Below are 25,739 nucleotides of genomic sequence, written 5' to 3'. Positions count from 1 at the left end.
ATAATGGATTAAAGTGGCATGAGTTGATTCAAACGAGGTGCTTTACACGCAATCATACAGAGGTTGTGGCTATGGAGTGTATCAGTGTTAGTGGTGGTAGTGGCGGGGCCTAACTCTCAAGCACGACATTGGAAATCAAACTTTAATGTGATGTAAACTTTAATAACTAATCTCTAGATCTAATGTGTACTTTAAGGTATATATGTCTACGACTTAGAAACGACACAGGGCACACGTGACCCCGATAAAATATAGTTGTTATGTCTCAAAAATCTAGGGCTAACGTCCACGTTAGCAAGGGTCAGTTTAGGACAGGTTTGTGTCGTTTAGATGTTGTCACATCGTGTAAGAACGAAAGAGATATAGCTATCAATTATCATCAGTGTGACAGGTGAATGCCAAGCTTGTGAATGGTTAGAAGTTGTTCATTTATCCAAACCTTATGCGATTTAAGGATGTCTCCCGTACAGACAACTAACAAGAAACAGGTTAAGAATTGTATCACACCTATCCTATTGCAGAATCATGATTACTACCTTTGATCCACCAACTATAATAGAGTGCTCCTCTCTCATTTATGGGATTAGCTTATCTTCAGTCTTCCAAAGCATATTCTCTCTCTCTCTCTCTCTCTCTCTCTCTCTCTCTCTCTCTATATATATATATATATATATAAAATTCAACTCACACAATAGATTTAGGATTCGCTTTTGAGTATCCGAACCACTTTAAAAACCGATTCTTATTTATTCTCTTATTGATATTTTCATATCACGTGTAATTTCTAAGTCTGTTTAACACTTTATACGTGTGGGCATTGGTGTAAAAATCAAGACACCCATAACCCAATGCCACCAAACATGTGAGAGCAACTGAACAAGTGATAATTAATTACGCAATGCAATTACAAATGATGCTTGTATTCAAATTCCAATAGGATAAAAGGTGAAACGTAACTTTGGACTACACGTTCTAAATTTTACTGAATTAATGGTAGCTTCATTTCGGCCTAAATAAGATAAAACCTACAACCCAATCCACATTGATCAAGTTCAATAATCTATTGATGCCCCACTAATAGACTAAAAGAGTCTCATCTTTTATTAAATTTTATAATGATAAATTTATAATTATATTAAATATTATAAAATCAGATTTTAATTTCTTATTATTTATAAATACTTTTAAAATTTTATTATTATCGCATAAACCCTAGTTTTTGTTTAACTTTAGTATGTTATTGGAATTATTTGTAAGAATTTTTTTTAGCTTTAATTTTTCCTAAACTTTCAATTCGATTATCTAAAATTCTGTTTTAAGATATATGGTAGTAAGGGTATGCAACATAAATAAAGGGAATGAAATATTAACTTTTTCTGAATAAATAAAAAAATTGGAAAAAGGGACATTTATGGGAACCATAAGAAAAAAAAATTAAGCTTTGAAATGACGCATTTCTAATAAATGGAGCTTCTTTAATTTATTAGTGAAGTGTTAATAGCTCTACTCGATCTTAAATAATAATATTTTACTTATAATTGAATTATATAAACACATATAATTTTTATAAAATTCATATAAAATAACAATTCTATCCATTTTTTTTTTATTATTATAATTCAATTGTAAGTACGGCCTTACAAATTTAAAAGTCCTGAGATAAAAGGATTAGACCAGAGAAAAAGTTCAAGGCTCCGTTTGATTCACAATTTTGTGTTTTTGAAAAAAATTATTTAAAAAAAGTTAAAAAAAATTGAATTGGACGGGTATTACGATGTAGGATTTATAAATTACTAAAATACCCCTTATGTTTGTTTTTTACAGAACACCTCCTATGATAAAACATTAAAAGTTAACAAAAATACCCCTAACCCACCCTCAAACAGATCCACCGTAGATCTGATCGGAAAATACTAGATCGGTGTACTACCAGCCAGATTCAGCCGGTAGTGTACGATCCTACCAGATTTCGGCTATTTTCTAACAATGGTGGCCGAAATCTGGTAAATGTGGATTATTGGGGTGTTTTTATAATTTTTAAAAAGATATTTAGGGGTATTTAATTAAATTAATAAATTTAAGAGATTTAAAAAAAATTGAATAATATTGTGAGTTTTTGAATATTATACTGTTTAACTTTTTTGAAAATATAGTATGCTTAAAAACCAACCAAACGAAGACCAAAAGTCCTGATAAAAAAGGTTTAAAAAATTCAAAAGTCCTGATGGTCCCGGCGGGGCTCGAACCCGCGACCTTCGGCTCATAAGACCAACGCTCTAACCAACTGAGCTACGGGACCACAAGTGCAGCATCTGAGCTTATTTACAAGTGACTATACATGTACAAATTTAATCTCATTATTGACTACCCACTTGGTCAATGAACAAATGAGGCACACCACAATTTACTAGTAAAAATATAGAATTGCTGTAAAAGTAAAACACCGTGATATTCACCTAAAATTTTCGTGCTGTGTTTTTGCAGAATTGGTTGTCCCGAGCAATAGCGATGTCTGCATCTATTGGCTCATGCTGATGGAGACAAGGGGGCCTGCTACATGTACATCGGACACGTTAATCATCGAAACTTTTGTAAACAATAGAAATTAGAAAACGAGAAGTGGTTTCTCTCACCTCAAGTTAGATTGCGTTGTGTATGGATAATTGTTGAGAGTATCCATCATGATTCTGAGTTTCTAATACAGGAGAACCAGGGAAAGGGGAAACTGAAAACATGTAGTAATGAGAACTGAGGAATCCGAATCCTATAATAAGGAGAAGATGAGAATAAAAAGCAAATTTTAAGCTAGGAACTGATGCGAGCCTGTGAGGTATTATTGTAAGCTAAGAGAACCAGTTGGACTGGGTTATTTGTTCTTTTCCAGATGGGCCGCACATTATTACGTACCATTTCAAAAAAATTGAAAGACAATGTTATTTGTACTAGTCAAATCATATTAATTCAAGAATTAATTGATATAATTAAAATTTTGAGTTTGAGTTAGTATAGATTGTATTATTCAAAATAGAACCGTAAAACTCAATAAATTCTCTAAATAAAACCCTATCTCTTCTTAAAGATACAATTTTGTTTTGTTATTATGTGTCCTAATTTTAGATTCCAATTATAAGCTAAAATGATATATTATAAGTTAAATGATATAATATTACATAATTTATAATATAAACACTTCAATTAATCCATTAGGCTCCTAAAATGAAATCCGTCTCTCAGTGACCGGACTTGAATTTAAAAACTCATGTTAAATCGTTTCTTACATTACCATCACGTCACCAGCGATGGTTAAACAGGGTTAATGTTACTCTACAGGTTAATATCATTATATACAGTGGATGAATGTGATGAGGTGGCAAATTTGGAAGCGCCAGATGACTACAGTGGAAGACGCGTAAACTATGGGCGCCGTAAAAACACATCCACACCAGACACGAAAAAGCAAAGTGACGTGTCAGGCTGTGGTTGGGACGAGAATTCCATTAATCAATAGTAAAAGTCCAAAAGCACTCTCACCGTCCGATATGGACCAAAGTCCGTGAACTAAACAGTTAACAACAGAAGAAGAAGAAACGAGAATGAAATAGAGAGACGAGCAGAGTGAGTGAGAGAGAGAGAGAGAGTCAGTGAGAAGAGATGACTCTTGGTCTGATCAATGCGAACCCAGTTGTCCACGCTAGGAAGGAAAGGATCCCCCGCAACGAAGAACATCACAGCGATGATTTCGTTGATCCTCTCGAAATATATGATATCCTTTATATATATTATTTCATTATTATTATTTTTTAATTCTATCTTCTTTTATTCGTTTTTAATTTGATGTTTGGAACAGAAATGTTGATCTTTAACTCACAATGTTAAATTATGTGAGAGATATAAGAGATCCAGAGCATCCGTACTCACTAGAACAGCTCAGTGTTCTGTCTGAAGAATCTATCAGCGTTGACGAGACTCGTGGGCGTATTTTGTGAGTGTTTTAATTCTTCAATTTTATCAAAGTTATTTAAGAATATAAATTTAATTTTAGTTTTAGGATATTTGGATTATATTTAAGCTAAATTATGTAAATATGGTTTAATTTTTCAGGATAACTTTCACTCCTACAATTCAACATTGTAGTATGGCAACAGTGATTGGTCTGTGCTTGAGAGAAAAACTAAAAGAGTGTTTCCCTCAACATTTCAAGGTCAGTTTGTATATGAACTTTTGTGGTTTTGTTGATTATATAATGAATTAATAATTTGAAGAACTTTGCTTTTTTCTCTGGGCTTTCTCATATGATAGAAAATAGGAACTCGAATGGGTCTAAGACTCTAAGCTTTATCGTCTGCTTACCTGTTGTTAGTAAGTAGATGCCCATCATTATAGAATTTGTTATGAAATTTCCTCAACTGTTATGGATGCAAACATTTTCCGTTGCTTAATTTGGTTTATACTGCAAAAGGAAAATGTTCAACATACTTAATATTGTAATTGAGAAATGTTCAACATATTGCATCGTGCATTGATCATGGTTAATTGTTTATGAGTGTGTTAATACATTGCAGCTTGACATCAAGGTAGCCCCAGGATCTCATGCCGATGAAGAATCAGGTAAAATGGACTACTTTCTATGTTGCCATCCAACAATCTTAATAATGTAATTGAATCTTGTCAAAGAATAGATACTTTTCATGAACAGGCCATTTCTGTCATAAATTATTAGTGTGAAAGATAATCAAATATTTTTTCTTCATATATTTCTTTTAATTCACTCGCCAATTTAATTTTCATCACATGTTCATGCAATTACATGTCTTTGCCACATAGGCAGAACAGCTCTGTTGCGTTATCATTTCTAGTTCAATATATTTAGCTCAATCGAAATTACATCCCATTCAAGTCTCCCTAAACTATTCCTGAAATTTGTAAGTTGTCACTTCTGCAGTTAATAAGCAGTTGAATGATAAAGAGAGAGTTGCAGCTGCTTTAGAAAATCCTAATCTTCGCCAGCTTGTCGATGAGTGCCTCTACTCCAATGAACTTTGTCGATGAGTGCCTCTACTCCAATGAACTTTGTCGATGAGTGCCTCTACCCCAATGAACTTTGTCGATGAGTGCTCTCAGCTGCTGCACAAAGACCACTGTACAGAGTAACCAGCAATTGTGGATGAATGCAATAAGATGTGATTTTGTTGTAATTTGAATTTGATTTGACGACTGCAATTTACCCTTGTTGTATGTCTTCTTTTTCGTGTTGGCTTGCATGATGCATTTATGAATCCCTCGGTTTTGGTTAGAGATATATAAGCTCATAGGTATGTATATGTAATATGAAAATTTAAATGTGAACCTAAGAAGGGTAGAAGATGATTTGTAGGGGAAATGCATTTGACTGCAGGCATCATTCTCTCTCATAACTTGTAACAGTTTACAAAAGTCTACCTGTGTATGAGCCATCCTTGATATGGCACACATTTGTCTAGCTAAACTTCGATGCTTGATTTTGTTAGTGGCTTCAGAAAAGTATAAATGTATATGTAATATGAAAATTTAAATGTGAACCTAAGAAGGGTAGAAGATGATTTGTAGGGGAAATGCATTTGACTGCAGGCATCATTCTCTCTCATAACTTGTAACAGTTTACAAAAGTCTACCTGTGTATGAGCCATCCTTGATATGGCACACATTTGTCTAGCTAAACTTCGATGCTTGATTTTGTTAGTGGCTTCAGAAAAGTATAAATGTATATGTAATATGAAAATTTAAATGTGAACCTAAGAAGGGTAGAAGATGATTTGTAGGGGAAATGCATTTGACTGCAGGCATCATTCTCTCTCATAACTTGTAACAGTTTACAAAAGTCTACCTGTGTATGAGCCATCCTTGATATGGCACACATTTGTCTAGCTAAACTTCGATGCTTGATTTTGTTAGTGGCTTCAGAAAAGTATAAAGTTTCCTAACTTTATTGTTTGATAAATTCTCGAAAGTACGATTATCGATCATCTTTTCTAGTTTTACAATGAGTTTGGTCAAAAGAAATTAATTAGAATTCTGCACTGCCTAAAGGAAAGATGTATGATTATCATCCCATCTTTTCTAGTGTTATACTGAGTATGGTCATAAAAGAAGTTTATCAGAATTCTGCACTGGGGAAAGGAAAGATAAGGCTGCAGCAAATGGCAGCCGGTGTTCTAGTTGGATATAGACAGCCAAAAGCGTTTTCATCATGAACAAAGTTGGAGGAGTTTACACTTGCACCAATACTTCGTTTCTCTTTTGAGATCGTCTAATATGGAAGTTATCTTATTTCCGAAAAGTACTAAATATTCCTAACAGGGGATTTTGATATTTTTGAGGGTTTTTTTTAGTAACTCTAGGAGTATATTGCTTTTCAAAAACAATAAATTCATTTTATATTAAGTGATGTCATAAACAATAATTAAAATAACCGTTTTGTTAATAATCATTAATGCTGTTGAACTAGAATATAGTAGATGCTATTGTATTTGATCGATTCAATGTAAAATGTATTGTGTTCAATGGACTTTAGGAATTAGTTAAGGTGCATGTAAATTGACTCGGACTTATCCAAAAAAAATAAAAAATGTATAATGTAGAGCTGAATGGGTAGCAGCACTTTGAAGCCTACAAGATATTGTTTCTAATTATATTTGCTATGCCTCCTGATAAGCATTCATTCATTAGGCTGAAACAAACCTTACATTTTGTTAATCTTTGAAGTGGAAACATCACCAAACCAAAAAAATTTAATGACTATAAAGATGCTCTTTCTTCACATTAGTAGCAATAAGCAGAACAAATGAACTATTCTCGTCATCAGAAAGAAACTGGATATCAATTTCAGTTGTATTAGTAAATTAGATACTAATTAAAATTTGCATCAAATGACCAAATCCAGGTTGCTGCATTTTGACATTTCTTAAGTTTCATAGATATATCACAAGGCAGGTGAACTCAGTGCCACCTCGGCCTGTGAACGGCTCTCCATAATTTGGAAGGGCTTCTCATCAAATCCCCAGAACTTGGCAGTCTTCACATCATCCTGTGCCATCAATCGTGAGAACTCCTCATGGTCATAGTTTAGTGTGGCTTTTCCTCCAAACTCACTTGGAAGATTTTCAACATCAAACAATGACTTCATGAACTCCACACTATTTTTATCATCTGTGTAAACAAACTTCACCTTCTCAGATGTTTTTGGGTCCAGAAAGTACTTGATCACCTATAAAAGAAAGAAAGTAGCAAGAAGTTTTGGTTTCAATGATAAGCACTGTTCAGTTCATATATATCAAGATAAACAAAGATTAATTCAGGCAGGAGCTCAAACCTTCCAAATTGATTCAAAAAACTTTGGAGGATTATAGAGAATGGAAATGGCTAGCCTCTCGGGGTAGTGATTCTGTAAAACGTAAATTATTTCATGAATTGTCTTGATGGTGATGTTGGTGTTCATTGTCCAGCCAGTAAAGTCAATCAGCCAGGACATTTGCTCTTGACCCTCGGCAAGATTAAGGATAGAATTTTCAAGAAGATAGACCAGATGCTTGACATTACCTTCTCCAGATGATGTGTTCTACACAAAATAAAAGAGAAAACTAAGAAGTTAAACGTATTGGGTAATTTACTAAGGAAAAAATAATTCATAGCGCGAACCTGCTTCCCAGGCCTCATTATAAGTACAGTCCTTCCGAATAGATCATGAAAATTTGCTCTGGATACTTTCCCAGTCTCACCTTCATGGGCTACCTCATTCTGTACAATCACATATATACGTCCGTGTAATTAGTAGGAAGACATTATCTGCCAAATATATGATAAGACAAAACAAGAATAACGTCTAGATTCATTACATACCCAGCGAATTTCTTCAGGCTTATAAGCTGACCTCCACTTAAGTGTCTCTTCCAACATTTTCCTTGCCTTATTAACATTCCAGTTTCGAGCTTCCAAATATCTCCTGAGGCAGGCATCAGTGCAGAACTTCAAACTACGTCCAGATAGAGGTCCAAGAGCGGCTCTGAGTTCCTTGACCTGCTTCCAGAATAAATGTTGTTGGTCTGTAATTTTTACATTCTGAAAACACCTTCATTCAAGTAGAATTATGGAAATTGAATTAAAAAACTGGAGTTTGTTTTAGATTTTTTTATTTCCCAAGGACTACACCAGAAACACAGCTGAATTTATAAGTTAAAAAATATTTTCTTTTTCATGGATACTGAACGGTATGACATTTCCACAGAGGTTAATGACTGGTATTCTTGGGCAATTTAGAAAATAAAGAAGATCAGCAATCAAATTGTCTTACTCAAAAGTATCAAATATACAAAAACAAAAGCTTAAAGAGTCTGTTCAGCTTATTACCTTGGCTTCTCGCTCTTCAGAACAATTCTCCTGGAGATTCTGAGATTGCCTTCTCCGAAGAAACATGCTTACTGAAAGTAGCAGCAAATTAAACATGCACATCAGTATGCGCAAATATTGTAGGAATTCATCCTACCTCAAGTGAATAAAAACCTTTCCATCAACAACTACAATGTATGATAAATTAATACACATTTTCACCATTATAGTCACTTACAACTCAATTCATTTCCCCATTCACTGATAATTTTCTCACAGTTAATTACCAATTATTAAATAGTTAAATATTCATGAGATGAGAATAGGCGGGTTGATCATAATTGTCGCTGTTGTTGTCGCTGTAACGACAACATGGCAACAGTTGGCCAGTTCCCTTATAGGCTACCATAAGAATTAAGGCACCAAACCTCCTCTCACCCCACATAGCCTAGCCCAAGAATTAAGACACAAATGTCTCAAAGTAATTGTATCAACGATTAGAAATATAAACAAACAGACTTTCAAGTCATTCACAAAATTTCAGGACAGAGAGACAGGATTATCAGTTGAATAAGATAATCGAATCCATACTGTGAATCTAATCAAAATCAGAGTCCTTCACTTATTCAACATCTTACAATCAAAAGCGGTGTCTAAGGAACCATCAAACTCAAAATTTGATCACAACTTGTGAGATCAAACAAAGAACAAAATTCAGTGGATCTATTCTTGACACAACACATTCTCAAGAACTTAAATAAAACAGGACATAAATGATTAAAACAAGCACTGAGGGAAGCAGCTAATCCAGTCCAAATATGCAAACAAAAAGCCGATTCATTATATATACATAAGTCAACTTTCATTCATTCAATAGAACCAAAAAAAAAAAAAAAAACTACAAAATTTTTAGTTTCAGTTTGTTGGAGACTAGAAGATTGAGCAGACAAACGCACCTGGTGAAGCAATTAACCGTCAATATTATACGAGAACAATTCAAAAGAAAATATTTTGTGATGTGGAGTGAAAGACAAAGTTACAGAAAGATATATAGATGCTTTAATAGTAAGTTACTGTACAGAATAGTTTCATTAAATTGGTTTGGTTGAGCAGAAAGAGGATGAAAAGGAGGGAGAGTCTGTTGGTTGAAGGCTAACTTAATTTATTTAAGGTGGGAACTAGTGTGTGCCGGACTTGGTAAAGTTGGTACATTGGTGCGTCCGCAATGTTGGCATTAATTTTCTGCAAATTTTAATGGGGCCTACATTGCATTTCTTTCTTTCTTGGCTTACTTTTGTTCCTTCTCCTTGAATGGAATTCTAGCTGTAGTAATTGATGCTATGTTTGTGATCCTCTAAATAATGTTATGTTCGTGGATTGGACCACAATTCCTTTCACAAATTATTAGTAAATAAAAGCTCCTTTCATTTATTTAGCACTAATGTTGTCATTAATTTTTATTTTTATTTTAATAATTAGGGTATCCGAGCCAGTTTGAGCACACTTTAACTAATCTCCGAGGTCTATTAAACACCTTACAAGTCCAATATTTCAAGTAAGTCACAAATATAATAAGTAACCCTAAGGTGGGTTTTTTTTTTTTTTTTTTTTAGATAATCATGATGTTCGGGCCAATTTGTGCACACTTCAACTAATTTTCAAGGTTTATTGAATACCCTACAAATCAAATGTTTCAGGTAAGCCATAAATATGACAAGTAGTCCCAAGATGATTTAAACTCAAGAAATCAATTAAGAGAGTAAACTTTTTAACCACTAAACCAATCCTTTTAGGTTTTGTTATTTTTGGTGGCATGTAATTGAAATGCTTTTCAATCTTTGAGCCGTTCATTCAAATTCATCAAATTCACATTATCAATGATGATCCTCTTTTAAATTTAAAATAATATTTTTTTTCATTTCTTGTAAGGCAATTTAATTCAAAAATCTTTATAAAATCTTTATAGTGATCAATTAGATTGACTCTTGAAAATTAGAGCGCCTTTAGTGGATGGTTTTGACTAAGTCGTCATTAACGGTGGGATTTGGACCCACGTGCTTACTTTTTAAACATGTTGGACTTGGAAAAGTGTTTTTTTTCTAGAATTTGGAATTGGATTTATCTGACATAGTTGGGAAGGATCCAATACAAAGTCATATTCATAATTTGTTTGAATCACAAAACGCATAAAATCTGGTAGAAGTCCACAGCTGAAGACTTCAATGTGATTGGGTTACCCAAGGCCAGCTGATTGTTTCATTAAAATGTGAAAGTAAACTACAGAAAAAGCAATGCATTGAGAGGGCATTGGCGTGTATTCCCAGTTGCTTTACAGGACTGTGCTTAATTCGAGTTATCAGTTGATTATAATACTCTTCAAGGGAGAACGATTTACAGATATCCAAGATTTATCGAAACGATAAGTTGGTACTCAAAAGGTTTTGAAATGACAAATAGGTAATTTCTGTCATGTTCTGTTAGTGATTTCTGTTTATTACTGTTTATTAATAGTGAAAAGACTAAAATGCCCTTAAAANTCAAATTATTATAATTTTATTAATAATAACATTATATTATAAATTTATGGTATGATTATTTAATTAATTATAACATTCTATTATAAACAATATTACAATACTTAATTAAATGATTAACAATTTAATTAATTATAATATTACATTATAATTAAATAGTATATTACTTAATTAATTATAACATTGTAGTATGACGAATAATTGTTTTTGTTTTGGTTTTGATTGACGAATTTTATGTGAATTGTGATGAATTGATTGAATTCAAGTGTTGCTTAGAGATTATAGGTTATGAGTTATATTGGACACAAATGAATGAATAATGAAAATTTGTTAGGGGTGTATTTGTAAACTTATAAGGTGTTTTTGTTATTTTTTAAACTAATAAGGGGGTAATTGATTTTTTACAGGGTACCCTGGAAAAGAACCGAAACCTGCATTTTAGGTTCCGGTTCCTTGAATTGAAGAACCTGCACTGTGCGGTTCCGGTTCCGGTTCCTTTTTTGGGAAACCTGTACTGTGCGGTTCCGGTTTCGGTTCCTCCGAAAAATACAGGGTACCCGGAATCGCTCATCCCTAGTATATAGTCTTTATTCATAATTTCGTACACATTCAGTCAAGCTGCTGATATCTTTATCGACCGTTCTTCATAAAACTGGGACTCCACAACTACAAGGTATCTTTTTTTTAAATTTTATTTTTTTATGGTACTAAACTTAACCATTTCAAGCAATGCATTCAAGTTATATTTCAATTTTGTAATTTTTGTTCAATGAAACTAGGCCTTAATCATTGCAGAACAAGTTTACTGACACAAGGAATTAAAGAAAACAAGGTGTTTTATCTCTTGTACAGCGGTGGTAGGAGGTGGTGCAATATTCATACTTAGGTAGAGCCGTAAAGGTGATGTAGCTTCAAATAATAATACTAGTGTATAAATCAAATAAATTGAGTATTACCTATCACTAGGTGGTTTGATAGTAAAAGAATAAAAAAGAGGTTTCATGAACTCCTAAGTTTGAGTCTTTATAGATCATAATAAAGGTGGTCACGAAAGAAGTTACTTGATCGTCAACTTTCGGGTTCTGAGGGATTAAGTTGAAATACACGTACAAACTGACTCGAATACTTTAATCATCCAAAAAATTAAATGAATAAATAAAAAACTGAGCATTAAATAACATAAATTACTCGATTATTATTGACCTTTCTTTTCAATTAAACTCTGCCTCACTACGTCTTTATCTTATTATTTACTAGAGCGGGGACCGTCGCATACTATTCTGCATACTGCCGCCTGCCACTAAATATGATATTCCGCGTAAAGATGCCGAGACAATTTGATATATTCGCTTATTACTGATAATAACCTTCTTCCTCTTTTTTTGTTTTCCATTTTAAATTTACAGAAAGACCTGAGTCTTAGGTGTAGTCTTCAAGTCTATCATTACAATGAAACTCAGATACCCGAGTCTTAGTAATAACGTACTTCATCTCAAAGTGAAGCGAAAAGTATGATCCAAGAATATTAAACCTGCCTATGCTAAAAAAAAAAAAATTCCAAATAATTATAAGGTCTTTTTTATATATATATATATAATTATTGACATCCTAAATATAATCTGCATAAATATTTCTTTTTTTTTAGTGATCGGAGTATCCGAGTCAATTTACATATACTTAGCTACAATGTTATTGTGGTAGCTGATTCTAAGGTTTGAACTCAGGAATTAAAGGAAAGAAACAAATCTCCATTGACCACCGGATCAACCCCTTGAGGTTAAATATTTCATTTTTAGGCCATTTTTATCAAGAATTACATCCCTAAGAGTATGATTTTCAAGACATAATTTTATTTATAACTTTTTTGCATCTCCTCAACTCAAAGTTTGCTCCATCAGGTGATTAACATTAAACTAGCTCCTTGACCTTCGAAGGAATCATATTACTCATGAGTAAAGGTGGAAAAGTAAATTGATAACAAAGAGATTAAGAGAATAATTGAGAGAATAAAGATTAAAGATTAGAGAGAATGAGAGAATTTGAGTTGTGAGAAAATATGAGAGTTTAGGGTCAATTTATAGAAAAAACTGGGAAAATAAAATGATGAAAAAAACCCCTCCAACTACTACAAAACGGTTATATTTCAAGGGTAAAAGGGGAATTAAAAAACCAAATTAATTTAAGTTTTTTTTTAAATTTTTTTTAGCCAACCCACGGGTCAACCCGACGGGTTGGCGGTCCTTTCTTAGAAAGGACAAAATTGCAACCTGCGGGTCGCTGGGTTGCCATATAGCAACCCGGCCCGCGTGGGGGTTGCATGCGGGTTGGGTTCAACTCGGCCCGCCATTTTGACAGTCCGGGTTGAACCCTCTTTAATACAGGCTGGGTTAGGGTTGACCCGCCTAACCCGGCCCATTTGTTCCACCTCTACTCATGAGAACATAAACTACAAATGGGTGGATTTGATTTGAGTCTAACTTTGCGATTATAAAAAAATAAAAATAGGCAAATAACAGACTTAGGTATTTAGTTAATTATGTAATTTTATGTTATTTAACCTCCTTTTAGATAGGATCTAGAATGCGTCTAAAAAACTCAGAAGGATTACGGCATTTCTTCAACGATTTTCTCATCCAACTAAAGTTGGTCACAAGATAAATTCTAAACATGGACAATTTTAATTGTTAGAATGCAACTGAAATTTATCTATCCCTCAAACAGTCAAACTCCAAGGCTCCTAGAATAGAGAAACTCTTATGCGGGTTGTTATGGTGGCTTAATACAAACCAGTGAAAGCATACTTAATAACACGACTTGGTTTCAAAATAAAACGAATCTGTTTGTATTCAACACAACCCTACTAGCTTAAAAAAACATTGACGCTATTCGTCTATTTTATTAATCATTCGATTATTTCTGTGGAAAAGGGTTTTTCATTAATTTAGCAGGACTACAATGAAGATGAACAGAAGCTTTAAAGTGGAAAAAGGTTTTTCATTAAGCTTTGAAAAATCAAACAACTCTCTTCTTCGTTCAGAATATGTATCTGCAGAATGTGATAAAGTTGCAGGTTATAAGAAGTTAAGCAACGGCGGCAAGGTCAATAGCGGCGATGGACGAAAGAAGAGGAAAAGTTTTGGATTCGTCAGCAAGTTTTTTAGCTTTAGAAAGAATTCCAGTGGTTATAATACGATCCAACAACTCAAATTGTCGACAGAGGAGAGGAAAAGTCTTCGCGAAGGAATAGATTTTTGTATTATTTGAATCATTCACAAGTAAAAAAGTTGCTCTATTCTTGAATTTTAGTTTAATCATTTTTTTGGTTTGTTTGTTTGTCAATGATGTGAATTCAATTTTAAACTCCGTCGAGCCAGAAAACTTGTTCAGATATAATGTTGGATAATAATATAGTGCAGATGATTTAATAAAAACAATAGTTTTGAAAACTTATTATTAAGATTTTAGTATTTTTTAATTATATCATGTTTTGAGTGACGATCATATATAGTTTCATTACATACAGATAAAAATTTACTGCCTATTGATTTTTTATATGATTTTGTATTGATTTTTTAGAAGAACTATGATAAAATGTTAACCTAAAAATATAAAGACCGACGTCAGGACCTTTAGCCCGCAAAGTCAATCAATTGGAACAGCCACCGTCTGCGTCGTAGATAGTGGGCGACCGTCATGCTAGTCAGGAGGCTTTGGTGCTCCACTATCCATCTCCCTCTCATCAAATCGCGCAAAATTCACTCTGGTCATGTGGCAAGTGACATTAAAAAAGGATTTGCTCGGGATAATCTCACCACTCGCATTTAGTGTGATTTCCTAGGCCATCTGTTTAAATTACGGAATTCATCCTTCATTAAAGGGATTCGCACATTTTCGCTGATTAAGTTACACTCTCTTTTTATCAATTGGTACCTGTATTATGTATTGTAACGCAATCAGGCAATAGCGACCTGACTCATATCATCAATATTAAAGCTAGCAGTGGACGTAGGATTTGCTACCTTAGCATCCGAACCACTTTAAAAATTGTCTCTATTGCATTTACTATCTTCTACTCATTACTTTCACGTGTGATTTCGGGGCCTCCCACAACATTTCACACGTGCGTTTCGTTGGTGCAAAATCTCGCATCAACAAAAAATATTATTTTTTAGAAGGGCTGAGATCGGGTTTTTTTTTTTTTTATTTAAAAATTTATAGTTTAAAAAGAAATGATTTATACTAAAATGATATAAATCAATATAACCCAGATGTCGAAAATCACAGTAAATCTTCCAAAAAGAAAAACTAAGAAACAATTACACAAATCCATAATTTTCAATCAGTCAGACACCCAATTGTCAACAAATAAAACAAATAAAAGGAAAGGATAAAATACAATAAAATAACTTGGTTAAACGGGTGGGGTTTAGAGCCCTTCAACTTATTGACAACAATATTTGAAGTCAAGGCAATCACATAGCTTGGTCACAAAAAGTAAAATTTTATAAATTGGTAATTGTTGTTAGTAATATAAAAAAAGTAAAAAAAAAATCTTGTGATATCTTTTTTTAATAGTGGTCGATTAAAAAAGTATTCAAAGTGCTTGCAAGAAATCCAATGCAAACTTTGATAGAGAAGTTCAATGCAAATTCAAGAAATAAAAAAAGTAAAAAAAAAAATTATAATGGTTCTCTGACCCGGCAGTTGAACCAGCAACTTAACATTTTGCCAGTTCAACCTTGAGTCAATCTGATCCAATGGCTAAAACAGGTTTCAGTCATTCAGTGGACTGAATTAGAGATCAGTTCTGAGTCGGACTAATTAGACCAACCAGTCCGATCCAGGTTTTAGAACAATGAAAAAATATGTGTTTTATACAACAATAAAATATAAAAGACAATGTTAAATTGAATAATGACCATGTAATGCAAATATAGTGAGGCACTATTTAAATGTATTATGAAATGAATAATATTAAATATATAAATTTCGTTTACATATTTATTCACAAACATTGATATGCTATTATATGATTTGTTTCATATATATCTAATTTGAATAGCATATCAATGTGTGTGTGAATTAATATGTAAAATGTAAATGTGTACATAGAGTATATAAAGGCAGTCAAAGTCTAGACGTCGTTTCTTCTTCTCAAACCCTGTCCCAATTTTCCAACAATTCACGTTTCTTGATCTTTTAAGCTTGGATTGTTCTTTGATTGTAGGCAAGTTACGGTGTTTTGGCTGTAAGAGCTCCATCAAGGGTTTAAGGTTTAGAGTTTAGAGTTTAAGAGGAATAAAATAATAATTTATATGATCAAAAGTGAAGGAAAATTAAAATAGAGGAGAGTGAAGCCGAGAGTGGAGTGAAAGAGGAAAGAAAATCTAGGAGATTTGAGTGGATTTTAGTAATGGAGAAAGAAGAAGTTAGATCGACTAAGGAAAAAGGGATAGGAGGGAGGCGAAAGACAAGGAGTGGTGAGGAAACAACAAGTTGAGTGAGTTGGACATTAAGATTTTGGTGAGTGAAATATTATTGTTTTCAATATGCTGTCTAGTTAATTTCGAAGTGATACGAGAGTTTAAAATTTATGATTTATCATGGAATATGAATGTGAATGCCCATGTTTATCCAGAATTTGACAGTGGAATAGAACATGTTCATAAGAAGCCAAGACATTTCATAGTCTGGAATATGAATGTGATTCGATCCAACAACTCAAGTTGTCGATAGAGGGAAGGAAACATCCTTGTGCAGAAATAGATTTTTGTATTATTTGAATCACTTGTTATGTTCTTTTTGTTTGTCAATCATGTAAATTCAATTTTAAACTCTGTCGTCTTCTGGAAAGGAACAATGACGAGCTAGAAAATTTGTTCAAATACAACGTTAAATAATAATATAGTGCAGATGATGTAATAAATTTATTTTTTAGAAGAACTATGATTAAGAATATTATTACTAATGGACAAATAAAATTAACTAACATGTTCTTTTTACCTTAAATATTGTTGTTAGTAGTATAAAAAAAGTAAAAAACTTGTGATATATTTTTGATAGTGGTTGATTAAAAAGGTATTCAAAGTGCTTGCAAGAAATTCAATGCAAATTCTGATAGAGAATAGGTGTTTGGTGAATCTATGCAAACACCAAATTGTCAATATGAGAAGTAGAATTAGAAACAAATTTTTATATGACGGACCAATTACATCTTGCTCTACCTTCTTCACTACTTTATTCATCTTTCACTAACAACCGTTGAGTATTCCTGTAACATAGCCATAATTTTTTTTTTTTTTTTTTTTATCAGTGATTAATAATATTATTTTCTTAATACGACACTTAATTAAAAGTTTTTTAAGTTAAAGAACTTAATTATGTGAGTATTTTATTAATAACAAAAGAAAACTGTACATCTTATAAAGGAGTTATAATTGGACATTAAATATCAATGTTTTTATACCTAGAATGGGCCTTGACCACCGGTCTGGCCAACGGGTCCAACTGGTGACATCATGCTGACATTAACATAACATAATAAAATTTTAAAACTCTAATAATTAATCAATTTTATGCTAACGTCATATTGACATAACGTGTTTGATGTCATGTTGACATCATCGTTTCTTTGATTCGTCAATTGAATCGATGACTTGGTACTGTTCTGTTGATTCAACTTCGAGTCAATTCAGTCTAATGGCTAAAACGGATTTTAGCCATTCAGTGAAACGAATTAGAGACCAGTTCCTAGTCGGACCGATCAGACTGGCTAGTCGGACCTGGGTTTTAAAACCATGCAAAATATGTGTTTCATACAACAATAAAACATAAAAGACAAAGTTAAATCGAACAATGACCATGTAATGCAAATATAGCAAGACACTATTTAAATATATTATTAAATGTATAAATTTCTTTTACATATTAATTCACAAATATTGATATCCTATTATATGATCAGATGATTTTAAATTAGATATATGTGAAAAAATCAAAGTGAAAGATACATCAAGCATACATGGTTCTCATATCAGTTTGTTTAAATGACATAGGATTATTCAATTTTTTTACAAACCACATTTTTCAATAATTTTTGATACAATCTTTAAAAAGTAGAAACTTTAGTTTAAACATACGACTTTAATTTAAAAGTGAACAATATGAAAAATAACTGATAGTTTGATGTCACAAGATTATTAAATTTAACTCACATCTTGTTGTGCCAAAAATACACTAATGGTAGCATCATCAATAAGAGTTCAACAAGCATTTAAAGATAAGGTGATATTAGCTAAAGCTGGGCAAGGACCGGTCCAAAGCAGGCCCAGGTCTGGACCCGTTTGAGACTGGTACCATGGGCCTGGGACCGGTCCTAGGCCCATGAGAAACTCTAGGACTCGGACCGGTCCATAGGACCGGTCCTAGGGCCCAGGACCAGTCCTAGGACCGATCCTATGGGCCTGAAAAATTTATTTTCCCTATCGATTTTTTTTATATTTTAGGGGCGAAACGAAATTTTGTAGGGGGTTTTTAGTATTTTTTAGGGGTAAAATTTATAAATTTTTTAGGCCTGGAAGATTTTTTCTATAATAAATTTTGTAAAATTTTCTTTTAACCCCTATAATTTATGTTTATTTTAAAATTTATAGAGGGTTTTAGCAATTATACAAGGGACTAAAACGAAAATGTGTAAAAAAATTTGGTCCTAGGATCGGGTTTTGGGACTAGGCTTTTGGGCCCAATCCCAAATGCCCACCTCTAATATTAGCTGTCAAAAACCCAAACCACCTCCAAGAGATATTTTATATTAATCATATCTCATTTTAAGATAAAGATTAAGGAGTGGTCCCCATGTGTCAAAACAACTTGCAAAAACACTAATTATATTGACCTCAAAGGTATAAATGGACATCTCTCTTCGTGAAAAAGGGGCTAGCTGGGCATATGAGAGTCAGACAAACATTTGAGCTTTATTATTTTTTTCACTGTAAACAAAGCTAGAGAATAATAAAATAATAAAGATAAGGTGATATTAGCTAAAGCTGGCCACGGATCGGTCCCAAGCAGGCCCAGGCCTAGGCCCGTTTGAGACTGGTCCTTGTGGGACTGGTCCCATCGCTCATGGGCTTGGGACCGGTCCCAGGCCCATGAGAAACTCTAGGACCCGGACTGGTCCTTAGGACTGGTCTTATGGGCCCAGGACCAGTCCTATGGGCCTGAAAATTTTATTTTTCCCCCATCGATTTTTTTTATATTTTTGGGGGCGAAACAAAATTTTGTAAAGGGTTTTTAGTATTTTTTAGGGGTAAAATTTATAAATTTTATAAATTTTTTAGGCCTGGAGATTTTTTCTATAATAAATTTTGTAAAATTTCCTTTTAACCCCTATAATTTCTGTTTGTTTTAAATTTATAGGGGGTTTTATGCAATTATACAAAGGACTAAAACAAAAATATGTAACAAAATTTGGGACCAGTCCCAGGCCCGGGCCCTCCACAGGACCAGGCCTCTTAAGACCGATCCTAGGACCGAGTTTTGGAACTGGGCTTTTAGGCCCAATCCCAAATGTCTACCTCTAATATTAGCTGTCAAAAACCCAAACCACCTCAAAGAGATATTTTATATTAATCATATCTCATTTTAAGATAAAAATTAAGGAGTGGTCCCCATACGTCAAGACAACTTGCAAAAACACTTATTATATTGACTTCATAGGTATAAATGGACACCTCTTTTCGTGAAAAAGGGGCTAGCTGGGCATATGAGAGTCAGACAAACATTTGAGCTTTATTATTTTTTTCTCTGTAAACAAAGCATTTCTCCATTTTTGTACGCTTTATAGGCAATATTAGAAAAATAGCTAGAGAATAATAAAATAATAGTGGTGTAGGATTCGCTTTAAGCATCCGAACCACTATAAAAATCTCTCTTGTCAATCTATTATTTATGTTTCATCAAACATATATAATATTAGCACCATAAACACTTCTCGTGAATAATTCACGTATAATTTCTAAGAGTAGCTTAACACTTTGCACGTGTTAGTCGTTGGTGTCAAAATCAAGCATCAACAGTTTGGCGTTAGAAATAGAGCATGATTCACATCAACTCTCCATGTTTTTCCAACAAGCCTCAAAATCTTCACGTTATCGGATGTGAAAATCTGAAGCATGCTCCCCATCAGAGCTCTCAGATCGTGTCGCTAGATCGCAGATCACATGCATTAGAGCTCTCAAATCGCAGATCGCACGTATTAGAGCTCTCAGATCGCGTGGCCAGATCGCAAATCACACGCATCAGAGCTCTTAGATCACGTGGCCGGATCACATGCATCAGAGCTCTCAAATCGCGTGGTCAGATCGCACGCATTAGAGCTCTCAGATCGTGTTGCCAGATCACAGATTGCATGCATCAGAGCTCTTAGATCGCGTAGCCAGGTTGTAGATCGCACGCATCAAAGCTCTCAAATCGCATGACCAAATTACAAATCGCACGCATAAGAGCCATCAGATTGCAGATCGCACATATCAAAGCTCTCAGATTGCATGGCCAGATCGCAGATCGCACGCATAAGAGCTCTCAGATCTCGTGGTCAGATTGCATATCAAACGCATCAGAGCTCTCAGATCGCGTGGCCAGATTGCAGATCAAACACATCAGAACTCTCAGATCGCGTGGTTAAATCAGAGATCACACGCATCAGAGCTCTCAAATCTCGTGGCCAGATCATAGATCAGATCACATCAGAGCTCTCAGATCGTGTGGTCAGATCGCACGCATCAAAGCTCTTAGATTGTGCTTCCGAGCATCCAAATCGTTGAGATCACGCATTCAGATCATTTAGATCGCCCTTCCGAGCGGCCAGATCATGCTTCCAAGCACTTAGATCGCGCGTTCAAGATTGTTAAGATCTCGCATTCAGATCATTTAGATCACGCTTTCGAGCAGCCATATCATGCTTCCGAGCACCCAAATCGAGCTTTTGAGCGTTTCGATTGCTGATCTTGAGTTCTCAGATCAAGCTTCGCGCTTTCTAATCAAACTCTTTGTGCTATATGCTTTCTGATCAAACTACTTGTGCTCTCCGACAAATCGCAAAGAGCTCTTGAGTTCTCAAATTAATATCGAGCACCTTGCGCTTCATATCGAGCATCTTATGCTGTCTGATCGAGCTCATAAGCTTGCTCATTTGCTTGAGATCGCACACTGTGGATCGTTCAGATCGCACGCCTCAAGCTCTCAAATTGAGCCCCTATCAAATCGCGATCAGCTCTTAACACTGAGATTGCAAACAAAGGTCATGTTCTCGGCTCTCAAATCGCGATCAGTTCTCGGTTCTCAGATCGCGACCAGCTGCCAGCGTCAGAAAAAACGCGTAGAAAACTCAAAATAGCCCTAAAACATGCCAAAACGGTAGATTTTTGCCCCAAAAATGGCCTCAACTGGGTTTCCTAATTGCCACGATGTAAAGCTTGGAACAAGCTTTTCCGTGGATATCTTAGGGCTCCAAAACTCCTCCCGGATCAAAAGTTATGACTATTTTAAATATGCTTGTCCGTTTAAGGCCTTTAAGCCGTGCGTTTGGGCTTCTAACGTCAGCTCTCTCTAGGAATTCATCTACTGGACTGTCTGGACATTTTATGTCAATTATCAGATCATGCTGAGCTTCAGATCGCATCAGAGCTCTTAGATCACAGTTTTAGCTCTCAACTCTCGATTATGCTAGGCAATAGGCATAGTTTGAGCTTTTTAATTCGAGACTACAACCTATAGTGCGATAGCCATTTGGATCTAAGACATGAGTTTTTGAAGTGCAATTGCGCACTCCAAAAATTGAGGGGATTCTGTTGTGCCAAATATACACAATAATGTCAGCACCACCAATCAGAGTTTAACAAGCACTTAAAGATAAGGTGATATTAACTGTCAAAAACTCCAACCGCCTCCAAGAGATATTTTATATTAATCCTATCTCATTTTAAGATAAAGATTAAGGAGTGGTCCTCATGTGTCAAGACAACTTACAAAAACACTAATTACATTGACCTCAAAGGTATAAATGGACACCTCTCTTCGTCAAAAAAATGATGGCTAGGCATATAAGAGCTAGACAAACATTTGAGCTTTATTATTTTTTCTCTGTAAGCAAAACATTTCTCAATTTTTGTACGCCTTATAGGCAATATCATAAAAATAGCTAGAGAATAATAAAATAACAGTAGATATAAGATTCGTTTTAAGCATCCGAACTACTATTAAAATCTCTCTAGTTTCTTACATGCATAAACTCTAACACGGCCGATGGGGGGTACGATAATGATGACATCTCTAACTCTACACCTATATATTAACAACCCCGTCAAATTAATACTGAGCATTACTCCACTGTAGCTTCAGCCAAGCTCCAGACTTTTATTGTTACATAAACAGAGGAGATCGGATGTCCGAATTTCGAACTTCGTTACAAGCAGAAAACCTTAGACCCCACCGCTCTGGCAACAAACAATAGATCTGAGTGGATTCGAACCACCATCCTCCCAAACCCGAAGAAAAGGGATTGAGCGCTCTTACCCTTTTGAGCTTACAGATCTTTACGACGAATGGACCACGTCTCAAATTATTTAATTTATTAAATTCAACCGCAGAAAACACCCTTAATCATGAAAACTTTTCAATAATTGAATTAGAGTACGCAAATAAAATCCATTTTCCGTAGTCCTACCTAAAAGTTTACCATTCAATAAGAAGTATATGGCTCGTATGAATGACGTAGTGATAAGACATTAAATAAGAGAGTTAGTTCTTTAAAACCATTTTTCAAAAAAGGTAAAAAGAAAATATGAAAACAGTTTTTAACCCATGTTCAACAACAGCATCATTCGGAAAATTTTTTATCAAATAAATTAAAACCAATTACAAACGTTCAAAACCGACAAAGTCGATAAGCATGAGAATAAAACTAAAAAGAGAGGAAGTTAAAGATCAAAATTTGCTAGTTTAGAATGTTAAAAGTCTAAATAAAGAATTACGGAAATGAAATACAAAAATTATTGTTTGAATCAAATTCCCTCTGGCTATACTAAACTACAATTTTTTTTAATAAATAAAATAAAATAAAATATTTTTAATAAAAACAATAGATATAATGTTTTTCATAAAAAAAAAATTATATAAAAGTGAAATTGTACCTTCAAATATAAATTTATTCATCTACTAATATTATTATCTAAACCAGAAAAAAAAAATACAGTATTATTTATCTTGAAAACAAATTTAAAAAATTACCAACTCCAAATAAAAAGCAACAAAAATCCAGCTACTGCTTTTCTGAATTTAAATAACCGGTTTCCAGTTGTGGTCGTTTATGTAAAGACATAATATGATATTATATCAAACTAAATTTTGAAATCATTTTAACTTACAATGAGACAAATATACAATTCCGATAATGATTCAAAACATTAAAAATCCAATTACAGACAATCTAAAGACCAAAACATAAGATTAACCATTTATATTAAGAATGAAATACAGTTCCGACCATAAGTTGGGGAATCCGATTCCATTATTTTCAAAGCAATGCTTATTCCTTGATCTTTTCAATAATAAAAGAAAGGAATATGCCAATTCCTTTCAAGCACAAGAACTTATCATTCATAAACCACCAAAAATAACTAAGTGCAAACAACTACAAGAACTGAAGAAACGACGTAAAATATAAATTAAAAAAACACTTAAAAATTACATCTAAAAATAAGAAATTAAAAACATCAATAACTCCAATTCATGCTGTTGAATTTTGACATAAGTTAAACAAATACTTATTAGAAAGAAATTAGATTGCATCACCTTAAAGTCTTAGTTTTAGAATGAGATTAGACTGGCATCACCTCAATGACTTCATTACTCAAGCCTTACAAGCTTAAACGGTAAGAATGGCTGCAACAGAACAATATAGAAAGCTCTGCCCATATCATCTTCAAAATTTATTCTACACCTTGGTACTGCAGTGTGTAACCATCTGGAAATTTCATATGTCCCCAGGCCAATGATGTCTTTTATACTGTTGAAATGCTCTCCGGTAGGGACTTCAATGATTCCCCGTTCCAAAAATATGTGTAATCAAATATCATCTAACCGCTCTCCATGAATCTCCTAGCCAACATCACAACACAGAGCCCAAAAGGGCCAGAACAATTGCGAGCTCCCCACATAAAGCTACATGCAACGATAACCATCCAATACAAATACAACACCAAACTAGCAACAAGAGGAAAATAGCAAACTAGGAAGCTTAAAAGTTGAATGTATTTATATTATTACTTGCGTAATAAAACAAATTAATTATTGATATTTTGTTGCATATGAATATATGAATTGTTGAAATTCCTGCAACTGTAATGGATTACAAAACAACGCTTTGAACAACACTAATGGAGAATAACTCTGCGTGGTTTTTCATTTTTCTTTTTCTTTTTTTTTTTTTTAATTAAAATAGCCTGCAAGTAACTTTTAACAGGTAAAACTAAATTCCCTTGTACCTTTGAAAATCATTAAGTATGAGATGTGTTGTGACGAACTCCTTGCAATTCTAAGCGTAACTGTCAATGACAAAATTAATATATGCTGTCAGATATATTATTCACATAATTTTAAGGCGTATCAGGAATACCCAGCAGATGAGAGGAATGGCATAACGGTGATAGCAGACTCTCAAACGGAGCAACGAATGTAAATTGTAAATTTTACCTTGAGTCTTGCATCTTGTGAGTGAGAGAGAATCAATTGCTGATGATGTGGCATCCCGAGCAAGAGATATTGATATGAATAGTAAAGGAAAAGATAAGAAAGGAGGACACAGAGCACAGTGAGGAGAGAACCCGGGCAATCCCCGTGCGATCTCTCCTCAAAAACCAAAAAACTTATTATTTTTATTAAGAATATTGGTGACCTGCCATGCAAGCGCACCTGTCATGGCAAAGGTCGGATGACAAAGATTAATCAGGACTCAATCGGCTTCTTCAATTTAGAAGCCTTTTCGCCCCGACATCTTACACATCCATATTATAAATATATTACATCGGAACTTATATCATCTTCTTTCTCATATTGCTCTTCAACAGCCTCTCATCCTCTCAACCATATCTCCCAATTTAAGATCAAAGATCTGCCGCAATCAACCAATCATAAAAACATATAATCCACAACAAATTAATCAAACATCAGACTGCACAACTACAATCAACCAGTCGTAAAAACACATAATCCACAAAAATTAAACAAAAATTAAACTGCAAACCTAATATAAAAAAAGTAAAAAAATTAAGTTACCTGAATCGAAGGCTCAGGAGATCAAGAGGTGCATAATCATCCATAAAACCGAGGCTGATTATAAACCTATGGAAAGAATAACTTCAACACAAAATAAATCAATAGAACTATAATAATACGCTTATAAAGATCACAAAATAAATCACGGAAGAACGATAATAAGCTTCTAGAGACACAAACCTTCAGGAAATACCGAGGCTATATCTGGTATCAATAGATAGATCGTGTAGCGATCTAACAGATCCTGAGGAAGAGGACATGGATGAAAAGCAAATAGAACGAGATCTAGATCAAAGAGAAGAGAAGGAGAGACGTAGGAGAGGAAAGCGCTATGCAGAATAAGCTGAATGGAAATTAAGGCAGAGCAGAACAGATTAATATATAGGATATTGAATGGAACGGATGGACACGATTAAAAAGTAGGTATTAGATGGACGGCTAATATCGATATGCACCTAACGTGCCTGATTGGATAACCATGTCCGTATAAGCCTTGAAATGAACGTTAAT

At 34.0% G+C, this 25,739-nt stretch overlaps 2 protein-coding genes, 1 long non-coding RNA gene and 1 other non-coding gene across 4 annotated transcripts; 1 reads left to right on the top strand and 3 right to left on the bottom strand.

Moving 5' to 3' along the window:
- Nucleotides 1–2,225: 2,225 nt before the first annotated feature.
- Nucleotides 2,226–2,299, bottom strand: TRNAI-UAU. Its single transcript has one exon. It is a non-coding gene; the product is annotated as a tRNA-Ile (tRNA).
- A 1,218-nt stretch (nucleotides 2,300–3,517) lies between these two features.
- Nucleotides 3,518–5,195, top strand: LOC116113066 (protein AE7-like 1). Its single transcript, XM_031399221.1, has 5 exons — nucleotides 3,518–3,763; nucleotides 3,877–3,982; nucleotides 4,102–4,201; nucleotides 4,563–4,608; nucleotides 4,943–5,195. Exons 1-5 carry the CDS (start codon nucleotides 3,652–3,654, stop codon nucleotides 5,047–5,049), a joined length of 471 nt encoding a protein of 156 aa, XP_031255081.1. The 5' UTR covers nucleotides 3,518–3,651; the 3' UTR covers nucleotides 5,050–5,195.
- A 1,449-nt stretch (nucleotides 5,196–6,644) lies between these two features.
- Nucleotides 6,645–9,600, bottom strand: LOC116113051 (phosphatidylinositol transfer protein 3). The gene is made up of 6 exons (XM_031399199.1): nucleotides 9,318–9,600; nucleotides 8,383–8,453; nucleotides 7,876–8,052; nucleotides 7,675–7,773; nucleotides 7,349–7,594; nucleotides 6,645–7,243 (listed from the first exon to the last, which is right to left on the bottom strand). The coding sequence occupies exons 2-6, from the start codon at nucleotides 8,446–8,448 to the stop codon at nucleotides 6,959–6,961; spliced, it is 873 nt and encodes a 290-aa protein (XP_031255059.1). The 5' UTR covers nucleotides 8,449–8,453; nucleotides 9,318–9,600; the 3' UTR covers nucleotides 6,645–6,958.
- Nucleotides 9,601–24,367: 14,767 nt separating this feature from the next.
- Nucleotides 24,368–25,538, bottom strand: LOC116113071. Its single transcript, XR_004125374.1, has 3 exons — nucleotides 25,410–25,538; nucleotides 25,230–25,295; nucleotides 24,368–25,065 (listed from the first exon to the last, which is right to left on the bottom strand). It is a non-coding gene; the product is annotated as an uncharacterized LOC116113071 (long non-coding RNA).
- Between the last annotated feature and the right edge of the window lie 201 nt (nucleotides 25,539–25,739).

Source organism: Pistacia vera, unplaced genomic scaffold (genome assembly GCF_008641045.1).
Source record: "Pistacia vera cultivar Batoury unplaced genomic scaffold, PisVer_v2 Contig673, whole genome shotgun sequence".
Classification (NCBI taxonomy): domain Eukaryota; kingdom Viridiplantae; phylum Streptophyta; class Magnoliopsida; order Sapindales; family Anacardiaceae; genus Pistacia; species Pistacia vera.
Note: the sequence above shows the minus strand (reverse complement) of the source record. Positions and strands in the feature narration are given on the sequence as shown.